At 42.0% G+C, this 17,768-nt stretch overlaps 1 protein-coding gene across 2 annotated transcripts in view; it reads right to left on the minus strand.

Annotated features, from left to right (window-relative positions):
• The window catches only part of syt16 (synaptotagmin XVI), a 183,338-nt gene that overhangs the window by 50,156 nt on the left and 115,414 nt on the right, over positions 1–17,768 (minus strand). For both annotated transcript variants that reach the window (XM_043697225.1, XM_043697224.1), the window contains exon 2: positions 1,824–2,003. In XM_043697225.1, coding sequence (XP_043553160.1) covers positions 1,824–2,003 — 180 coding nt within the window. The remainder of the gene's footprint in view (positions 1–1,823; positions 2,004–17,768) is intronic.

Below are 17,768 nucleotides of genomic sequence, written 5' to 3' on the forward strand. Positions count from 1 at the left end.
GTTGAGGAATCAGCACTGTGGTATGTGCACAATGGACACCTTCTGCACTATGATTTTTCTAATTATTGTATGTTGTTGGGCTTATCTAAAGAAGTGGACAGATTGGTTGGTTATGGAGAGCTGCCAGCAACTATGAAAGCATAATGATAAGTATGAGTCACCATCTCCAGGAAGGGAAGGGCAAAGAAAGAAAAGAAGTAAAGAATGAAAACAAATCAAGTAACTAGCAAATCGGGTTGAGCCTTTTTTAGGTTTAATATACACACTGGGCTTTCTGCTTGTTTGATTAAATACTCTAGATAGTGGACCGAACCACGGTGATATGCTGGCTCACTTGGGCTCTCAGCAATGCAGATCCCAAGGTTGTGTACCAACTTAAAAACAACATTTAACTTGGCAGTGGTTGTGATGGCAAATTACTATGATTACCCTGCCCTGGGAGCATTTTACAATAGAAAAAATATTAAAGTACATTTTTATTGCATCACTAAATTAGCGTTATTATTGATTCTTATGTTATTGTACACTGGTGCTGCAGGCGTAAACTTAGCCAAGTATTCAAGGGTTGTCACAATGCCAATAATTCTAAATGGCAAACAAAAAAAAAGTTTTATTAATGACTGATTCAGACAATTAAAAATTGATCAGTACTTAGAACGTATAACCTGTAGCTAAACACATTTGTCATTGCTAAGCATAAATAGAGATCAATGTGTATTGTTTAATACAAAACATTGCAGCAGTTAGTGTTAATTCTTGTATGCAATGTGTGCAGTCATAGCCTAAAACAAATCAATGACTGATTTCTAATTAAAATGAATTGCCTATTTTAAATTCCTTTGTGAAGTGTCAATCAGATATGTTAACAGTTCTTCCACTTGAAACCCTCGTTATGGTTGAATGTTCCAATCCCTAATTACCTTTTCAGGCTTCCTTTACTCATAATTATGTGGCCAGAAGACACTTGTGAGTGATACCAGCAGATGAGTATTGAAAACCTTCATACAATACCCTTGTCTTATTATCTTAACAATGAATTTAAATGAGAGGTATTTCTAAAATAAATGGATTAAAGTAACAAATTGAGAGTCTTAAATGTTCACCTGTTGACATTATTGGAAATATTTTCAAATCCATAGATAGGAGGCAACATTATAACTCAGCTTCCTTTTAAGATTTATCTTCATGAAGACATTTTTTAAAGAGATTTCTTAGAATTTTGAATAAAATGCAAAATATATAGTGGAGGCAGATTCAATCGGAGCTTTCAAAGGGAATTAGATAATTATCTGTAAAGAAAGGAAATTGTAAGTCTATGGAGAATAGGCAAGTGAATGGAATAAATGAGACATTCTTGCAGAGAGCTGACATTGATGGAACCAGCCAAATGGCTTCCCTGTATGCTGTAACTTTTCTAAATATCAAACCATTCACTTTGTTTTTGTACTCATAATTATTAACTTTACCACCCCGCTTTGGTTAGAGTTTTGTCAACTCAGTTTCAATAACACTGCCAGTGTTGAGGGAACAGAGCTTGAGGCACTCGTGAGTCTAATGATTTAAGAAATTATGCTTTATGCAGTGAGATGAGACAAGCACTGCATTATTGTCCAACATGATGTGGTTCCCTTATGTCATTATCTTCTTCAATCAGTTCCCCAGGTTAAACCTAAACTGATGCGTAAAGAAAGTCAAAATGCTAAGTTAATATGAATTCTTTTGTCTGACTTTGAAGTAGATTGTGAAATTACATTTTGAAATATACCTTAAAAGGAAGCCCACAAATATTCATCATCATACTGTTGAAAGTGCAAGAGACTCACCAAGACCTCTGTGGATTCCAGCTTTTTCTCGTACTCGTTTTCTTTTTCGCTTCAGTTCAAGACACGGGAGTCCACCGACTTTTTCAAAGCACAGTTTTTTGTTGATGAAGAGGAAGAGCAGTGCCAACAAGACAACAAAGACTCCAACTGCTGACAAAAAACCAATGGCCTCAGGTGTGACTACAGAGAGAACAAGAATGAAACTAATCATTGGTGAGTCAGATAATTGGCTGTTTTACTTGTTTCCTCTCCTCAGTTACTTCTTTCCTCTCGCCCTCTGTCCAGTACTCTGGATGGAGTAGCAGGTCACCTGTTTTTGAGCTTTTACTGTCTCACAAGTCAGTTGGTTAGAAATACATAACAGTGCATCGAGCTTACTCTTTGGCTCTCCATTATCTGTGGGGCCAGGTCTCTCCTCTGACTGACATTTCCCAAAGATAAAGCAATTACTAACAAGTCATAATAATTCATGAGCAATAATTCATTATCCCACCAATCCCTTCCATACAGGACTTAAGAGTGCAATACTCAATACTCTATTTTTAAAATGTATTTTACCATTCCAGAGAATCAAATAAAGATTAGTGATCTCAAAAACACACTTTTAAAAATCTTCTGCTGCAATAGTTTTCTGTTTAAGATTATTTATCTCTTGGGATGATCACTGGATTAGAAATCACATCATAGTTTCCTCTGGGTTTTTTTGTCTCCCTATTCACCCTCTAGTTACAGTGCTTTTTTAGATTAGATTAGATTTCCTACAGTGTGGAAACAGGCCCTTCGGCCCAACAAGTCCACACCAACCCTCCGAAGAGTAACCCACCCAGACCCATTTCCCTCTGACTAATGCAGCTAACACTACGGGCAATTTAGCATGGCCAATTCACCTGACCGCACATCTTTGGACTGTGGGAGGAAACTCATGCAGACATGGGAATAATGTGCAAACTCCACACAGACAGTCACCCAAGGCTGGAATTGAACCTGGGACACTGAGGCAGCAGTGCCACCGTGCCACTGAGAAACCGTCTTATATACAATAGAAATCACACCAATCCATAGGCTACTTAACCAGGAGGGATATGCCACTTGAGGCAAATCTTGTGGTCAGGCATCATGCAATCCCAATACAGGTGGCCATATTCAGATGTTGTTATCAGAGACGCAGCCAGAATATGCAACAACAATTTTAGCATCAGTGGAATAGGAAGAGAGACAGCGGCTGAGTGTCAGCAGCATAACTGTCCCATGTCCCAGCCAATCATCACCATATTATTAAATATGGATGTGAATCGGCAGCAGTAGGCCATTCAGCCCTTCAACCTGGTCCACCATTCTGCCCCTTGCCTAACCACAAACCAATTTATTTCTGTCTTCAAGATATCCCAAAATTCTGCTTCCAGCTCCTGTTCAGGAAGAGAGGTCCAAAGACGTACAACCCTCTGAGGGGAAAAAAAATTGCCAAGTCTTTGTTTTAAATCGGCGACCCCTGATTTTTAAGTCAATGATCCCTAGTTCTAGATTCTCCCAGGACAGGAAACATCTTCTCTACACCAACACTGTCAAGGCCCTTCTGGATTTTATATGTTTCAATCAGAACATGTATACATTCAAGAGGGCATTACATGATTATCTGGTTAAAAATAAGTGCAAGGGTGAAGAGACAAAGCAGGAGATTGGCACTAGATATGGTGTTCATTTAATGGACCATTGCAGGCACAATGGGTCAAATAACCTCCTTCTGCACTGTAACACTTCTGTGATTATCACCTCTTACCCTCCGAAACTCCAGCAGACACAAATCTAGCCTATCCAACCTCCTCCCTTAAGATCCCCTACCCATTCCAGATTTTAGTCTGGTGGACCTTCACTGGCTCTAATGCATTTACATCCTTCCTTAAATAAGGTGAGCATTACTCTACACAGTACTTCAGATGTGGTTTCACCAGTGCCCAATATAATTGGGGCATAACCCCCCTACTTTTATATCAAATTCCACTCAATAAATGATGACATTCTATTAGCTTCCATAATTATTTACTGCACCTGCACACTAACCCATTGTGATTCATACAAGATGACATTCAGGTCTCTCTGCATCTCAGACCCTTACAATCCCTTACCTTTCAAATAAGATGCTTTCTTTTCATTCTCTCTGCTAAAATGGACACTTTCATATTTCCCCACATTAGCCACATCTTTGCCCGTTCATTTAACTTATCAATATATTTTTGTAGCCTCCTTGTGTTCCCTTCAATCTTACTTCCTACCTGTCTTTGTGTCATCAGAACTTTGACAACCATACCATCCATCCCTTCATCCAAGTCATTTAAATAAATTAGAAACAGTTGAGGTTCCCACACTGATCCCTGTGCGTATCACTCTTTAAACCTTGCCAACCTGGTAAAGATCTATTGACATCTACTCTCTTCTCCCGAATAGTCAATAAACCTTCTATCCATACCAATGTGCTACCTATTATAACATGAGCTTTTATTCCCTGGAATAACCTTCAATCTTATCAAATGCTAAAAATATAAATACATTACATTGGCTGGTTCCCCTTTATCAACAGTATATTACCTCAACAGATTGATCAAACATGATTTCACAAAATCAGGCCAACTTTGCCTGATTACTGTAATTTATCAAAATACCCTGTTATAATGTTTTATTAAAAAAGAAGCTCTTAACATTGTTAAGGTACTTTGAATACACTTCAGCGTACATAAAGGCTGCAAAATCTTTTCAGACATCCTAAGATCTTTGAAGGGATACAATATGTTTTTCCTTGAAGATTTTCCCTCATTCTTCTACTGTTTCATAAATTTGCTTGACAATTAAAGCTGAGTATAAGATGTAACAGAGTTATTCTGCTGCAATTTGAAGACAAGCAAAATCCATTGAAAGCAAGGGACAGAATCAAAAGAATATAGCTTACCTATTCATTATGTTGAACAAGCAATGAAATGTCCTGAGATATCAGGGTGGTTGCTATGTACACAAGCCATACCCATTTTTTGAAGTCTTGCAATTTGTGCTCTCTGGTCGCTAGCATGCTTGTTATGTGCAAGCAGCACTGAACTTGTTTCTCATTGCTTGCACACACCAGCGGGGGACCAAAACCATAACTAACCTGCACTTTCTAAAGGAGATGTAGATTGTGGTGACAGTGCATGCTAACAGTCAAACAAGACGTGAATCTCATCTGAGGAGCAATGTAGAATAACACAACGTGAGACGTAGTGCCCTCTAAGGTATCCATACTACACTGGAGGTACCAGTGGAAGAAATGAAAAAGACAGAAAACATTTTGTATCTAGGAGGTGTATGAGGTTCTGCAGCAGGAGCAGATAATGTGGAATACATTGCAAGGAGTTTAATCCTCAGAGCTTGATACAATGGCAACGCACAAGGTCAGCAAACACAACTTTAACTTGACCAAAGATAGCAACTAAGCCTTTAGAATTCGACACACCTCTATCACTCATCTACCAACAAGCTGTAACAATCAGGACTCAATCCAACATTCATATACAGTATCCTACTCTTACAGACTTACACTGCTTATACTCTATACTGACATTATACAAATATATTGCATCACATTAATTCTTGCACTTCCCTCTCTCTTGCAAGATAAAGTGGTATCAATAGACTTCAATAAGCCATTGATTGGGAAAGTTGACCATTATGTGTTGCATGCCAGCTAATATTCCATGTGAAGTGGAAGAAGAGGAGGCAATGTAGACTTATTGGCACAGTTCGAAAGAGGGTGTAGGAGGTGAGAGACTTTGGGACGGGGGGGTGGCATGCACAACACATTTTGAAGGTAGAACAATATTCTGAGAGAGTGATTGGCAAGGCACATGAGAATATCAGCTCTGTAATTCCATCCATTGTGTACATTAGCACGGATGTTATGCTGAGCCTATATAGCACTGATTAGACCCCAAGTAGAATACAGTGTCCAGTTCTGGTCTAGGAAGGAGGTGAGGGTTCTTAAGGAGGGTGCAGAAGAGATTCACTAGAATAGTTTGAAGGATGGAGGTTTTTAAATACTATATGGGCTAGAAAAATTGGGGTTGTTCTCTTTAGAGAAAAGGAGACCAAGAGGAAATCTGATAGAGGTGTTCAGGATTATAATAGGTTTAGATACAGTAGACAAGAGCAAACTGTTCCCATCAATTGATGGTACAAAGTCTAGAGTACACAGATTTCAAGACTTTTAGGGTCCTGCGTCATGTTGTCGAACAGAAACACCTGGGGGTTCAGGCACATAGTTCTTTGAAAGTTGCATCACAGCTAGACAGGGCAGTTAAGAAGGTATTTAGTAAACTTGCCTTCATTGTTCAGACGACTGAGCATAGGAGTTGGGACATCATGTTGTGGTTGTACAGGACATTAGTGAGGCCACTTTTGAAATACTGTATACAGTTCTAGTCGCCCTGCTATAGGAACGATACTATTAAATTGGAGAGAGTTCAGAAAAGATTTACAAAGATGGTGTTGGGACTGGAAGGTTTGCATTATAAAGAGAGGCCTGGTAGGCTGGGACTTTTTCATTGCAGCATAGGAGTTTGACCTTATAGAAGTTTAGAAGGTCATAAGATGAATAGCAAAGGTCTTTTCCCTCACGTAGGGGAGTTCAAAGTTAGGGGAGCATATCTTTTAAGATGAGAGGAGAAAGATTTAAAAGGGACCTGAGGGGCAACTTTTTTATGCAGAGGGTGGTCCGTTTGTGGCATGAACTGCCAGAGGGAAGTGGTAGATGCAAATACAGTTACAACATTTAAAAGACATCTGCATAAGTACATGAACAGGAAAGGTTTAGAGAGATATGGGCCACATGCAAACAAACGGGACTAGTTTACTTTGGGAAACTTGGATGGCATGAATGAGTTGGATGGAAGGGTTTGTTTCTGTGCTGAATGATTCTAATTCTATGACAGTGAATGACCTGGAACATTGCCCATGAGGATGCAACAAGATGAAGAATGATTTTTAAAAAGTAATTGGATGTGCATTTATAATAAACTTGCAGGGCCAAAGTGGTAAAGCAGGGGAATGTAACTGATAGACAGACAAACAGAGAGCTAGACAGGCCCAATGGCTTCCTTCTGTACCCCACTATGACTCAGTGATAACCTAAGGCAAAAGGGGCAGCATGCCTGTATGTCCAAACCTTCCTGCAGGAGATGATGTTGGCCGTTGTAAGAATACTTGCAGCTTATGCCACGGTGGCCAGCAGGGCAGAATCTATAGTAGATCAGTATCCTGGTTCGTAATCCCCTTCTCACGCTCCACTTCACCCTCGTCCTACATTTTCTTCTCACTTTCAAGTTGTGTATGATGTAAGGTTGCACCATTTTATGTTCACCCTCTTCTCACCATTACCCCTGTGCATTTCGTTTTCAGCTACCCAAGAAGTGGAACGTGGCCAGGTAGTGGAGGAACGCCAAGACAGTAATGCTGGAGACACATCTACACTTGATACCAGTCTCACAGCTGCCAGCTCAGATACGGGCACTACATGTTTCTTAGAGAGTGGGCATGTATGTGCTGCAGCCTGGGAAAAGGTGTGTTCGAGAATTATGTTCTGTTGCCGAGCAGTTGGTGAACACTTCACTGGGCAAGGTACAGGAGAAGACTGAGCAACAATATACTCAATGTGTTATGAAGCCTGCCAGAAATACAATGGTGTTCAGTGCCAAGGTGCATTGGGAAATCAGCACCAATTTGGCTCAAAGCTCTGGGCATAGTTTGGACCTCATCCTTTTTTAGGATAGGAGATGTGGCCAAACACATGAGCATAACACATTAACCAATGACTGATATCTTATCGTGTGGTTGCTTCTATTCTCTTCATACACTTTCTCACAGATATACACATTGAAGAAAAAAATGGAAAATGTAAGCCAAAGTGTGGTGTGGTGTCTTTAAGAATGAGACACAAGCCGCTCATACCAGAGGAAATACCTGCCAATCAAATGTCAATCACACACTTACAGTAAGAAGCCTATTAGCCTGCACCTATCACAAGCTACAGCTGAGAGTTCCCGTCCCATCCCAATGGAGACCAGCAGCCACTGGGATCTTCAGAGGGTCCTGAACTGCTGCCTGCAGAATACCCATGAAGACAGGACCAGTGAGGGCCAATTGGAGGGTGGCTTTCACTCCAACCCACTCACAAAAGGGAATTTTGCCAGTGATGAGATGAGGCCTTGGAGTGGTTGTTAATTGATGAGGTAAGGGCCTTCATTGGTAGTGGGTTGTAAAAGTCAGCATTCATGCCCAGGACCTGAGGCACCCAAATATTTTCCCATCCTGCCTACCAGACCACATTTAAAGACAGAAAAATCACACCACTCATTTTCTTCCTTCCCATCATCCTGGAAGGGCTAAGGCCTGTTGGAGTATTAACTGAAAAGAAAGGAAGTGCATAGTACGAGGGAAAGGTGGCCAAGGCCCATTTGGAGAACAGGTGCAGACTCGATGGGCTGAATGGCTTTCTTTTGCATTGCAATGGATTATGTGAAAACTACTCAAAGTGAAAAGAACCACTGCTATATAGTAGCATCTCACTTTTGACAGGGTCTTCCCTGGTAGCACTATTGATTTGATTTAATTTATTACTGTCATGTGTTTGAGGTAGAGTGAAAAAGTGTTGTCTTACACGCGGTTATTGACAGATTGTACTAAAGAAGTGCATCAGGGAACAGAACTGAGTACAGGATACAAAGCTACAGCCACCGAGAAGATGGAGAGAGAGATCAACATTAACATAAAAGAGGTCCATGCAAAAGTCCAATAACAGCAGGGAAGAAGCTGTTCTTGAATCTGTTCATGTGTGTATACAAACTTTTATATCTCCTGCGCTGAAGGTGGAAGATTATAACTGGCATGGGAGAGATCTTTGATTACATTGACTACTTTCTCGATGCAGCAGGAAATATAGATGGAGTCAATGGTTGGGAGGCTGGTTTGTGTGATGGACTGGGCTGTAGTTTCTTTTGGTTTTGGGAAGAGCAGTTGCCATACCACTCAGTGATGCATCCAAGTAGAGTGCTTTCTATGATGAATCTATACAAATTTGTAAGAGTCTTTATGAACATGTCAAATTTCCTTAACCTCCTGAGGAAGTAGAGATGTTGTTGTGCTTTCTTGACCATAGTGTCAACATGGTTGAAATGGTGAGCTCCGTGTTCATGACAATATACAGGTTCAGGATCATAATCTATGACAACGATTATGAAGGCTCAAAAGATGTTTTGCCATCAAATCTATTTTCATGTCATTAGATAGCTGATAAAGTCACAAGGAAATAGTGTAAAATTTTTAAAGACGTCTGTTGTGCAAATGTCAAACTAATGACAAATTTATATTAATCCCTGCTGGACGTTTTGCTTGTGCTCTTGTCTGGGTTTCTGAAGGTTGAGAGTTCAAGACTCACTGTTGGGCATAGACATATAAACTAGTTGGACCCTCCTGTGTAGTACTCAACCTCGATCTTATTGAATGAGAAATAAACCATGACCCTGTTTGCCAATTCATAAGGGTGTTAAAGATCTCACAGCACATTACAAGCAGCAGGTGGCCAGGCTAATATTTATCCCTCAGTGAACACAAAAACAGGCTAAGTGGTGATTCATCTGATTTGGCTGTCGGCTATATTGTTGAACTTCGCTACATGAAGGTTAACTATCTTTTTTGCACTTTTTTTTAAAGCAAAATAATATTTAATCAATTATTCAAGTACATCAATTTTTTTTTGCTTTTTCATGGAGCTGTGAATTTTATGCAACATGGAAGAATAAGGAAAAATATTTCTTATATTGATTAACATAGATAATGGTCTTACTATTAAACGTTTAATAACATTGACAGCAGGCCCATATTTTTGCTATGCTGGAAACCTGATATTTTAGCAATACAATATTTTTGGAAGCCTCGAAGGTATCAGTGAATGTTCTTTGTTTTTCTTTCAAAAGTCAATAAAGTAATGTCTGATCAACTAGTTCTCCACATTTCATTCAGTCTTTGCCTGCAGGAGAGTTAGAGAAAGGACAAGAGACTTAAGCTACGTAATTATTTTATTGCTATATCTAGAACATAGGACAGCACAGCCCTACAGGCCCTTCAGCCCTCGATGTTGTGCTGGCCTTTTATCCTACTCTAAGATCAGACAAACCTCCCTTCATTGTATTAATTTCCATGTGCCTATCCAAAAGTCACTTAAATGTCCCTAATGTCCCTGGCAGTACATTCCACGGACCCACCACTCTGAGTAAAGAACCTACCTCTGATATCTCCCCAAATCTTCCTCCAATTAATTTAAAATTATGCCCCCTCATTTTCGCCAGGGGAAAAAAATCTCTATCCACTCTATCTAAGCCTCTCAACATCTTGTACATCTCTATCAAGTCACCTCTCATCCTTCTTCCTTCCAATGAGAAAGTCCTAGCTCCCTCAACCTTTCTTCATAAGACATGCCCTCCAGTCCAGGCAGCATCCTTTGGATGCAAATCTCCTCTGTACCTTCTCTAAAGCTTCTACATCTTTCCTATAATGAGGTGACCAGAACCGAACATAATATTCCAAGTGTGATCTAACCAGGACTCTATAAACCTCAAAGCTCTTAAACTCGTTAATGAAAGCCAACACACCATATGACTTCTTAACATCCCTATCAACCTGGGTGGCAACTTTAAAGAATCTATGGACATAGATCCTAAGATCCCTCTGTTCCTCCACACTGCCAAGAATCCTACCTTTAACTCTATATTCTGCATTCAAATTTGACCTACCAGAGTGAATGACTTCACACTTTTCCAGGTTGAACTCCATCTGCCAGTTACCAGCCCAGTTCTACATCCTGTCAATGTCTCGTTGCAACCTACAACAGCCCTCCACACTATCCACAACTCCACTAACCTTTGTGTCAAGAGCAGACTTACTGACCCACCCTTTCACTTCCTCATCCAAGTCATTTATAAGAATCACAAAGAGCAGAGGTCCCAGAACCAATCCCTGTGGAACACCAAAGATCACCGAGCTCCAGGCTGAAGACTTTCCATTGACCACCACCCTCTGTCTTCTATGGGCCAGCCAATTTTGAATCCAGACAGACAGGTTTCCCTGTATTCCATGCCTCCTTACTTTCTGAAAGAGACTACAATAGGGAACCTTATCAAATACCCTGCTAACATCCACGTAAACCACATCCACTGCTTTACCTTCAAAGTGTTTTGTCACATTCTCAAAGAATTCAACAAGGTTTGTGAGGCATGACTTGCCTCTCAGAAATCCATGCTGACTATCTCTAATCAAACTATGCTTTTCCAAGTAATCATAAACCCTGTCTCTCAGAATGCTCTTCAGTACTTTGTTCACAACTGATATAAGACTGACTGGTCTGTAATTCCCAGGATTATCCCTATTCCCTTTCTTGAACAAGGGAATAACATTTGCCACCCTCCAATCATCTGGTACCACTCCAGTGGACAGTGAGGATGCAAAGATCATCACCAAAGGCACAGCAATCTCTTCCCTTGCTTCCGGGAGTAACCTAAGGTTTATCCCGTTCGGCCCAGGGGATTTATCTATCCTTATGTCTTTCAAATGTTTCAGTACATCCTCCTTCCTAACATCAATCTGTTCTAGCATATCGGTCTGTTTCACGGTGTCCTCAGAAAGTTCAAGGTCCTTCTCAGTAGTCAATACTGAAGCAAAGTATTCATAAAGGATCTCCATTAATTTCTCCAACTCCAGGCAGAAGTTCCCTCCACTATCTCTGATCAGTCCTATCCTCACTCTGGCCATCTTCTTGTTCCTCACGTAAGTGTAGAATGCCTTAGGGTTTTCCTTAATCCTAGATGCTAAAGCTTTTTCATGTCCCCTTTCCAACTCTCCTAAATCCAATCTTCAGTTCCTTCCTGGCTACCTTGTAACCCTCCAGAGTCCTAGCTGATCCTTGCCTCCCCAACCTTATGTAAGCTTCCTTCTTCCTCTGTAAAAACGCCATCCCATATTCCCAATTCCTTCGTCTCTACCGCATCTGCTCCCAGCAGGACCAGTTCCAATACCGTACAACCCAGATGGCCTCCTTCTTCAAAGACCGCAATTTCCCCTCCGACGTGATCAACGATGCTCTCCACCGCATCTCCTCCACTTCCCGCTCCTCTGCCCTTGAGCCCCACCCCTCCAATCGCCACCAGGACAGAACCCCACTGGTCCTCACCTACCATCCCATCAACTTCCATATACATCGTATCATCCGTCGTCATTTCCGCCAACTCCAAACGGACCCCACCACCAGGGATATATTTCACTTCCCTACCTATCAGTGTTCCGAAAAGACCACTCCCTCCGTGACTCCCTCGTCAGGTCCACACCCCCCACCAACACAACCTCCACTCCCGGCTCCTTCCCCTGCAACCGCAAGAAATGCAAAACTTGCGCCCACCCCTCCCCCCTTACTTCCCTCCAAGGCCCCAAGGGATCCTTTCATATCCACCACAAATTCACCTGCACCTCCACACACATCATTTACTGCATCCACTGCACCTGATGTGGCCTCCTCTATATTGGGGAGACAGGCCGCCTACTTGGGAACATTTCAGAGAACACCTCTGGGACACCCGGACCAACCAACTCAACCACCCCCTGGCTCAACACTTCAGGTCCTTGGACTCCTCCATCACCAGACCATAGCAACACGACGGCTGGAGGAAGAGCGCCTCATCTTCCGCCTAGGAACCCTCCAACCACAAGGGATGAACTCAGATTTCTCCTGAGCTTCTTCATTTCCCCTCCCCCCACCTTGTCTCAGTCCCAACCCTCGAACTCAGCACCACCTTCCTAACCTGTAATCTTCTTCCTGACCTCTCCGCTCCCACCCCCACTCCGGCCTATCACCCTCACCTTAACCTCCTTCCACCTATCGCATTTCCAATGCCCCTCCCCCAAGTCCCTCCTGCCGAACTTTTATCTTAGCCTGCTTGGCACTCTCTCCTCATTCCTGAAGAAGGGCTCATGCCCGAAACATCGATTCTCCTGCTCCTTGGATGCTGCCTGACCTGCTGCGCTTTTCCAGCAACACATTTTCAGCTCTGATCTCCAGCATCTGCAGTCCTCACTTTCTCCTCCTTCTTCCTCTTGACTAGATGTTCCACATCCCTTGTCACCCAAGGTTCTTTCAACCTACCAGCCCTTCCTTGCCTCAGTGGTACAAACCTATCCAGCACTATCAGCAAGTGCTCCCTAAACAATCTCCACATTTCTGTCGTGCATTTCCCTGAGAACATCTGTTCCCAATTTAGATGCCCCAATTCTTGCCTAATAGCATTGTAATTCCCCCTCCACCAATTAAATACTTTCCCATTCCATCTGCTCCTAAACCTCTCCATGAGTACAGTAGAGGTCAGGGATGTGATCACTATCACCAAAATGCTCTCCCACTGAGAGATCTGACACCTGACATGGTTCATTACCAGGCACCAAATCCAATATGGCCTCCCCTCTAGTCGCCCAAATATGTATTGCATCAGGAACCCTTCCTGGACACACCTGACAAAAACTGTTCCATCCAAACTATTTGCACTAAGGAGGTTCCAATCAATATTAGGGAAGTTAAATTCACCCATGACAACAACCCTTTAACTTCTGTACATTTCCAAAATCTGTCTTCCAATCTCCTCCTCCGTGTCTCTATTTCTATTGGATCAGGGGTCTATAGAAAACTCCCAATAAAGTGACTGCTCCTTTCCTGTCTCTGACGTCCACCCATACTGACTCTGTAGACAAACCTTCCTCAACGATCTCCTTTTCTGCAGCTGTGTTACTATCCCTGATCGGCAAGGCCACTCTTCTACCTCTTTTACCTTCCCCTGTATTCCTTTTGAAAAATATATACCCTGGAACATCCAACAACCATTCCAACTCCTCTAATATCCAAGTCTATGTAACAGCCACAACATTATAGTCCCAAGTACTGATCTATGTTCTGAGTTCGTCACCCTTATTTCTGATACTTGTTGCATTAAAATAAACAAACTTCAACCCATCACATTGACTGCACGTTTGCCCTATCAAGTGCCTATCCCTCCACACAGACTCTCTGCACACTGTATCTGGCTGTCCTTTACCGACTCCATCATCTGAACCATAGCTCCGGTTCCCAACCCCTGCCAATCTAGTTTAAACCTTCCAAAAGAGCTCGAGCAAACCTCATGCTTAGGATATTGGTGCCCCTCCAGTTCAGGTGCAACCCGTCCTTCTTGTACAGGTCCCACCTTCCCCAGTAGGTATCCCAATGATCTACATATCTGAAGCCTTCCCACCCACACAAGCCCTGCAGCCTCGCATTCATCTGCACTCACTCTCTATTCCTAGCCTCTCTACCATGTGGCAGTGGTAATAATCCTGAGATTACTATTCTACTCATCTTGTCTTCGAGCTTCCAACCTAGCTAGAAAATTTGGTACTTCTTGCATTTCAATAAACACACCTCAACCCATTTTCTTTTCAGGTCCTCCTCCCTTTTCCCACCTATGTCATTGGTGCCAATGTGTACCATGACTTCTGGCTGCTCTCCCTCCCACTTAAGAATCTAATAGACTCGATCAGAGACATCCTTGACCTTGGAATCCAGGAGGCAACATACCATCTGGGAGTGTCCCCCTCACCACTGAAACTCCTATCACTATTGCTCTCCTATTCTTCCCCCTCCCCTTCTGAGCCCCAGAGCCAGGTTCAATGCCAGAAACCTGGCCGCTGTGGCTTTCCCCTGGTAGGTTGACCCCCACAACAGGATCCAAAACTGTATACTTATTTATTGAGGGGAATGGCCACAGGGGATCCCTACACTGTCTGCCTATTCCCTTTGCCTCTTCTGCCTCAGCTACCTTTGTCCTGTATCTTAGGCGTGACTACCTCCCTATAACTCTTCTCCATCACCCCCTCCGCCTCCCAAATGATCTGAAGTTCATCCAGCTCCAGCTCCGGTTCCCTAATGTGGTCTGTGAGGAGCTGGAGTTAAGACCACTTCTTGCAGGTGAAGTCAGCAGTGGTGACCCCTACCTCCCACATCCTGTAAGAGGAGCATGCAACTGCCCTAGCCTCCATCTCCTCTGCTCTAAATTACCAAAAAAATTAAATAAATGAGAGAAAAATAAAGCCTTACTTACCAAGCCTCCACACACAGGTCTTTTACTTTGGTTACAGGAGGAGGTCAGGTGTGAGACACTACACATGTATTGCGTTGGGTTTAGCCACAACCCAAATATATCAGTTCACATGCCAAGCAATCCCCATATCCGCATCCACTCCTGTTAAGTTTTCGCTCTGCCTATTCTTGAGGTAAGTCTTTAACAAAAAAATCTACCTTCCCAGCAGCGCTCTGGTCCTTGCTCTCACCGCTCCCAGTGCTGCTGCTTGCAAGTGGCAGAGTAAGTTCGAGGGACTGAATGGTCCACTCTTTTTCCTTACGTTTTTACATCCTCCATTCACGCTTGGTGAACTTTTGTTTGTCTATTTGTTTATTTATGCAAACAATTTTAAGAAAGTGTTTCAGAAGCTGAACAAAGAGACTAACAATTCAAAACCATTTCTGTTCAATGACCTATTGATGACCAAGGGCTCATTCCAACTTAAACGGAATAAATCCTCCAAATTTCAGCATTTGAATAGAAGATGCCAGAATGAAGAATGAAATCATGGACACTGTAGATATGAACTAGCTCTCTGATTTCTAAATGTTATCTGCTGGATAGTTTTAAAATTGTTTAGTTACAGAGGCATGTTTCCCTCCCCCTTGCCCCAGTTCAGACAGCCACTTTCACTTTTAGACTGCTTTACACGAAATGGAGTGTTTCTGTAGCATAGCAACTACCATCACCTGAGGAAAGGTGCCAGCCAATCTGTGCAGACTGGCTCCCAAAGCAACAGTTGGACAGAAATAACCAATCAGTTTTAATGATTTTAGTTGCAGGGTAAATGTTATCCAGAACACCAGGAGAACTCAGTGAATACTGCCACAGGATCTTACTATGTAATCCTTAAGTGGCAGAGACTCTAAATGTCTCATTCAAAGGACAATACCTCCGGCAGTAGAACATTTTCTGTCCCTCAGCCAAGGCTGACAACATAAATTTCCACGTAAAATGCACCAGGTTGGCATGTCTGATTCTGTTTACTCATTAGGTTTGCAGTCATTAGATGAATGCAGAGCATCTCTTTATAAGTTTTTTAACAATGCTACACAATAAATGGCACTCTGAATTTTCACCTTTGTGAAATAAGAACGGTGTGGGAGTGAAACTATCCATCACTCCGATAAAATAAACTTCACAAATATCTCCATGCTCGCCCAGTTCCTCAACAGATTGCTGACATTTCCATTTTATATTAAACTGCTACTTACTCACCTGGCACTCAACACTGCAGCTAATTGTTAAATACTAACCTGCCAGATTCCAAATTATATTCTAGACAGATGAGTGGGTGGAAATTTTAATTATATTGTGCATCTTGATAACAACTATGAAAATGATTAATCAGTCATTAAGATACTACTTATATGATAACACCCACAATTTTTTATTGCTTAAAGATGTAATAGAGTTAGTTTGTGAACTCTTTTTGATGGTGTTCTTGTGCTTTTGAAGTATGTGGCTCAGACATAAACGCTGAGTGACATGGCAATACAACAATTATATGCACAAGTTGCATTTCAACCAGGAAGATACTGGAAAACATTCTTGCTAAACTGTAGGATCCAAGCTCAGTTTTCCTTCATCATTTCATGGGATGTGAACACTGCTGCCCATTTTTTTTTTATTCATTCATGGTGTGTAAGCATCACTGACTGGGCCAAAGCCTAATTAGAGTCATAGAGATGTACAGCACAGAAACAGATCCTTCAGTCCTACTTATCCATGCCAACCAGATATCCTAAATTAATCTAGTCCCAGTTGCCAGCACTTTGCCCATATCCCTCTGAACCCTTCCTAGTCATATACCCATCCAGAGGCCTTTTAAATGTTGTAATTGTACAGGCTTCACAACTTCCTCTGGCTGCTCATTCCATACATGCACCACCCTCTGCATGAAAAAGTTGCTCCTTAGGTCCCTTTTAAAACTTTCCCCTCTTACCCTAAAACAATGCCCTCTAGCTCTGGACTCGAGAAAGTGATGCTAAGTGACCTCCTTAAATGACTGCAGTCCACGTGTTGTAGACACTCCTACAATACCATTAGGAAGGGAATTTCGGGAGTCTGACTCAGCAACAATGAAGGAATCGCCATGTAGTGTAAATACCAATCTTATTTATATTTCCTTTTTTTTTTATTATGGTCAAAAATGGGAAAGGGTTACAGCACTTTTAAAAATAGTTACTGGAACTCACTAAGTTGTGTTTACATTGTTGCTTTGCAAGTGGGGCTGGGCAGAAAGGTAAGTTGGCACAGCACTGGAGTGTCATAGAATCATAGAGATCTACAGCACAGAAAGAGGCCCTTCAGTCCCTCACATCCATGCTGGTCAAAAACAACCACCTAACCATTTTAAACCCATTTTCCACCACTTTTCAATAGCTTTATATGCCTTGGCACCACAAGTAAATACTTCTTAAATGTTGTGAGGGTTTCTGCCACCCTTACAGGGAGTGAATTCCAGATTCCCCCCACCCTCTGGGTGAAAAAGCTTTTTTTTAACCCCATTTCTCTCTAAACCTTCTGCTGCTTACCTGAAAACTACACCTCCCTGATCATTGATTCCTCCATTAAGGGGAAAAGCTTTTCTGTCTACCCTGTCTATGTCCCTCATAATCCTCATGTCCCCTCCCAATCTCTTCTGCTCCAATGAAAACAACCTCTTTGTCCAATCTTTCATTATAACTAAAACTCACCAACCCATGCAACATCCCGGTAAATCTCCTCTTCACCT

Source organism: Chiloscyllium plagiosum, chromosome 10, assembly GCF_004010195.1.
Source record: "Chiloscyllium plagiosum isolate BGI_BamShark_2017 chromosome 10, ASM401019v2, whole genome shotgun sequence".
NCBI classification, from domain to species: Eukaryota; Metazoa; Chordata; class Chondrichthyes; order Orectolobiformes; family Hemiscylliidae; genus Chiloscyllium; species Chiloscyllium plagiosum.